Source organism: Macrobrachium nipponense, chromosome 14, assembly GCF_015104395.2.
Source record: "Macrobrachium nipponense isolate FS-2020 chromosome 14, ASM1510439v2, whole genome shotgun sequence".
NCBI lineage: Eukaryota > Metazoa > Arthropoda > Malacostraca > Decapoda > Palaemonidae > Macrobrachium > Macrobrachium nipponense.
This window is the reverse complement of record NC_087207.1, coordinates 74,567,961-74,572,960: the sequence shown is the minus strand read 5'-3', so window position 1 is coordinate 74,572,960 and position 5,000 is coordinate 74,567,961. Positions and strand designations below refer to the sequence as shown.

The 5,000-nt window shown below is 33.2% G+C and overlaps 1 protein-coding gene across 1 annotated transcript in view; it reads right to left on the bottom strand.

The window, feature by feature from the left end:
* The window catches only part of LOC135226583 (nephrin-like), a 125,686-nt gene that overhangs the window by 48,467 nt on the left and 72,219 nt on the right, over nt 1-5,000 (bottom strand). The window contains 1 exon segment of the mRNA XM_064266270.1: nt 2,879-3,064. Coding sequence (XP_064122340.1) covers nt 2,879-3,064 — 186 coding nt within the window.

The window sequence follows — 5,000 nt, the reverse complement described above, 5'->3', positions numbered from 1 at the left end:
CGAATTTAATGTTAACTCTTATGGAAAGGGGGATATTTTGTGGAGGAAATTGTAATTTAGAATTGTGGTGGACTTCTGAGGGAAGGAATTACAATTAGTTTTCATAAAGAAAGGGTGATATCTTATGAAGAAAATTGTTATATAGAGTCATAATGTAATTATTTTTGCTTTTCATGGATCGGGTGACACTGTGTGTAGACAGTTGTTATTTAGAATTGTGGTTCTCCTGAGAGAAAAAATAATAACATCTTATACAATATCCACTGACCTAAGAAGGGAATGCATTGCTTGTGATGTAAATTTTACGCATCTTGATTTTATGAGCAGAGTGGTATTCAGAATTGTAGCAAAAGTATGATATTATGAGCTCACGTAAAGATAATGACGTTTTATGTTTTTCTATGATAGTTTTTCTTACAAACAAATATATTAGAATTTGACGTAAGCCTTTTTACTCAAATTATTACTAATGATATTATCATAATGCATATTCATTTCTTACTTGGAAAAAATATATATTTGCATATTTCACGGATCATTATCAAAAACATTTCTCTCTCGTTGGCGTTAATTTAGCCCCTTTAATGCAAAGTTGTTTGCTTTCTTTTAAATGCAAAATAAGAAAGAGACAGTTTCAGATATATGTCAAGTGTATTTCCTTTATTCTGTTATGCAAATGAAAAACGAAATATGCAGTACCTTAAAATCGGTGTCACAGGAGATGCGGATTAATTTACACCAATTAAAATTATATAACTATGAATTACTTACATTGAGCAAAATTGGTACAAAGTACACATGCTTTGAGGACCAGTTTGTCTCATTAACGTATGAAATGAATACCAGATTTCATTAATACAGGCAAATTTAATGTATTATAAAGAATTATCAACATCAAGATTAAATGGCAGTTCTTAAACATCATTAGTATCTATCCATTTACAAAAAGTTCAATTGAAATCACCAAAAATGAGCGGAATACTCATCTTTGGAGAAAGATGAGGGAAGTCTACGACGCAGTTCTGACGATAAATGATGATGGTGGTGAAAAAGATGATTGGTTAGGAGATCAGAAAAAGGATGAGCTCGTCCACGCTTTACACAGCGGGATAAGAAAAAGCCGAGACGAACCCTTTGCCATTAGCAAATGTAGATAAGAAAGAGATCAAACGAGGTTGGTGAGAATGTCCAGACGCAGGAGGTTAAGAAACACGCCGGTTCCCACTGCAGAAGGCAAAGGCGAGACGAGAAAGAAAAGGCCGTTTCCCTTAGCCGGCCCCACTTAATTCTTGCAGGGTTATATTGATACGTGCAGCGGCACCCATCGATGTGATCTGAAAGCCTGATTGAGGCTTTGATTGGCAGACCTGCCGGATAAGCCCTCCGTGACTGTACTAACAATTAAGCCCAAAGTTTACCGTTGGGGAAGCAGAAGGGTGACTTCGGAGCGAATGATTTGGTTTTCAAGTTGGCTCCGGAGACCTGGGGAGGGGGGAGGTGAGAGGTGGGGGGGAGGGGGCTTCAGAATGAATGGATGGGTCATTTGCATTCTATTAAAGCTGAACCGGAAATGGCTAAAAAGGAAGATGTGATCTCTTCTATGAATATTTGGGAATTTCACACACACACGCATACATACATACATACATACATACATACATACACACACACACACACACACACATATATATATATATATATATATATATATATATATATATATATATAATATTAGCCGGAAACGGCTAAAAAGGTAGATATGATCTCGACTATGTATTTGGGGAATTTGACGCACACAAACACACACACACACACACACACACACACACACACACACACACACACACATATATATATATATATATATATATATATATATATATATATATATATACATATATATATATCTATATATATATATATATATATATATATACATACACATAAATTGCTCATACAGGGTGGACTGAGAGTCATCCATGAAAATATGATTCAGGTAGTTGTATTACGGCCACAAAATGGAGAAGTAATGATGAAAACTGAAATTTGATATAACTCTATGACTTCCCAATTATTTTCGAGCTGACACACGTATATGAAAAATCATATTGGATACAACGAGGAGACTGCCTCCTGTGCATTCGCTGGGGAAGAATAATTCGTTTGGTCTATGTTCCATGAATATATTTGTTTCGTCAGATTTTTGGAGCCGTGCTACATTGAAATAATGAATATAAAAACTTGTCGAGTTAACATATGTTATTAACGGTTTGCCTTTGGAATTCAAACAGTTCAACGAATTGACAGTTTTATGTTTCTTTGTAAATTTCTGTGAATTAACCTTCACTTTTTTTTATGGTTTTCGGCTCATTACGAAAAAGAAAATTTGCAATCGAAATTGACCCAAATTCCGCAGGCAAAATACGAATAACAAACTTTATATATTTCCCTTCATCATTTGCCAGCGCAACAACATGTTTCTCTATTAAATCTGCGAAGAAAATTGTACCAAAAGCGGAATGAGAAATAAATGTTATAACTGAAGCATTTTGAAATGTCTCATTTAGGATGAGATTTTGATATTTAACTTCCTTGGTGTATTACTAGGTTTCGTCAAATCTTGAAAAAAAATTACTATCTATAGCATCATCAATGCAAATGGTATTAAAAAATTGTTAGTTATAGCATCATCAATACACATGGTATTAATAATTGCATGAATACTAATGTTTACTGGAAACACCATACTATACTCTTTGTACGTACTTTGGAGACTTGATTGTTTACCACGCTTAATATGAAGCAATCAGGAGAAAACAACAGTACGTACAAGGACAACAACAGCTACAACAACAATAGTAATAATTAGATCACTTACAAAGGACGGTGAGATTGGCTGCATGCCTAATAGCTTTGCCTCCACCGCTGCTGGGCGGAGTCACCTGACACTGGTATTCCCCATCATCGCCTATCTCCACTTCAGTTATCAGCAGATTGTGGATTCCTCTCGATTCGTCTCCCACGACACTGTATCTCGGGAAGCCGGGGATCGAGCGATTGAATCCTGGGGGAGAAGAGAAGAGAAATTAATAATGATGTTATTATAATATTATTACAATAATATATATATTGATAATGATAATGGAGAAAGACATCCACTATTATGTATATGTAAATAAATTTAAAGATAAATCAGCACAGATAGCTTTCGAACAGGTTCCAGAAGGCTATCTGTACCTTTTTACCTATAAATATATGTATACATAACATAACTATGGATTTATTTGTCCATTCTAAGACTCGTGCTACCATGAGCATTTTTTTAACTATAATAATAATAATACTAAAGTTGGAGAACAAATATATTAATAAAATACTTACAGTTTCAGAGTTTCATCCTCCATCTTCAGTGCAGAGACATTAAAAAGATTTTTTTGGTTTTATTCTAGTTTCAAAGTTCTATAATAATATAATAATAATAATAATAATAATAATAATAATAATAATAATAATAATAATAATAATAATAATAATAATAATAATAATAATAATAATACTCACGTCACTAATTTTTTTAAGAAATCCTCTCTGAGATTAGTGTAAATATTTTTTTAAATACATACACACGCGCAGACATACAGACATACACACACACACACACACACACAGGAGAAGAATGAAAATAAAATGAAGAAGGAAAGGCATACGAACAAGAAAATTGAGAAGAAATATATAAAGCAATAAAAAGAAAGGAAAATTAAAATGTGGCACATTCTCTCTCTCTCTCTCTCTCTCTCTCTCTCTCTCTCTCTCTCGTCCAACTCTCTCTCCTCCTCTCTCTTCTCTCATCTCTCTCTCAGCTACAGAACATGAGAAAAAATAACACGGATGATGAGAGAAAGAGAAACATCTTTCGAGAAAGTTGCGCTCAAACGAGTTATCTCAGGAGCTCGGTGATTTGATCGGATGCATTTAGTCTACGGTGTTGACCCGCCATATTTGATTTACCCGACCACACAGTTTCCCGTTCCTCTTCGGATTCATTGTTTTTTCTTTTTCGTAATATTATCATCGTTACTCCTCATTTTTTCATGACTTTGTTCTTCTTATTCTTGTATATCTTCTTCATATTATTATTATTATTATTATTATTTCTTCTTCTTCTTCTTCTTCTTCTTCTTCTTCTTCTTCTTCTTCTTCTTCGCGCCTTCTTCTTCTTCTTCTTCGCCTTCTTATTGTTATTACTATCATTATTTTCATTACTATTATTATTATTATTATTTTTAATTGATATTTCTTCTTCTTCTTCTTCTTCTTATTATTATTATTATTATTATTATTATTATATTAAACCCTATTCTTTCCAAAAGTGACTTTTAAAGTTAGCTTTATCCAAAGGGTTTCTCATGAACAATAGTAGCCAAGAGCCTCGAATAACATGTACCGGAACGGTAATCCCAGAGTTGCCTAACGCCAATAAATTGACTGTATGTATTTGCATAAAATTAACATTCTTAACGACCTTAACAGAATTATTCCCTTGGATGTGGGAGTAAAACATATGTATCTGAGAGAGAGAGAGAGAGAGAGAGAGAGAGAGAGAGAGAGAGAGAGAGAGAGAGAGAGAGAGCGAGCTTCCTGGGTGGGCAAGTTCTTGGGATGAGAGTGGATATTCTAAATTCTATTTTTTTTAATTTATTTTTAATTAAATTTCGGAAGAATCAAGTGAAATGTCTCGATATCTTTGTGGCCTAAGATATTTTCAAGGGCATCTTCAGACTCTCTAGACTAGAGGCTTTCTGAGCAGATGGTTTATCCATGGTATAGCAGTCCAAATGTGAATGCAACAGTGGTCATAGTGTGTTCTGTTCCAAGGATATATATATATATATATATATATATATATATATATATATATATATATATATATATACTATATATATATATATATATATATATATATATATATATATATATATATATATATATATGCGTGTGTG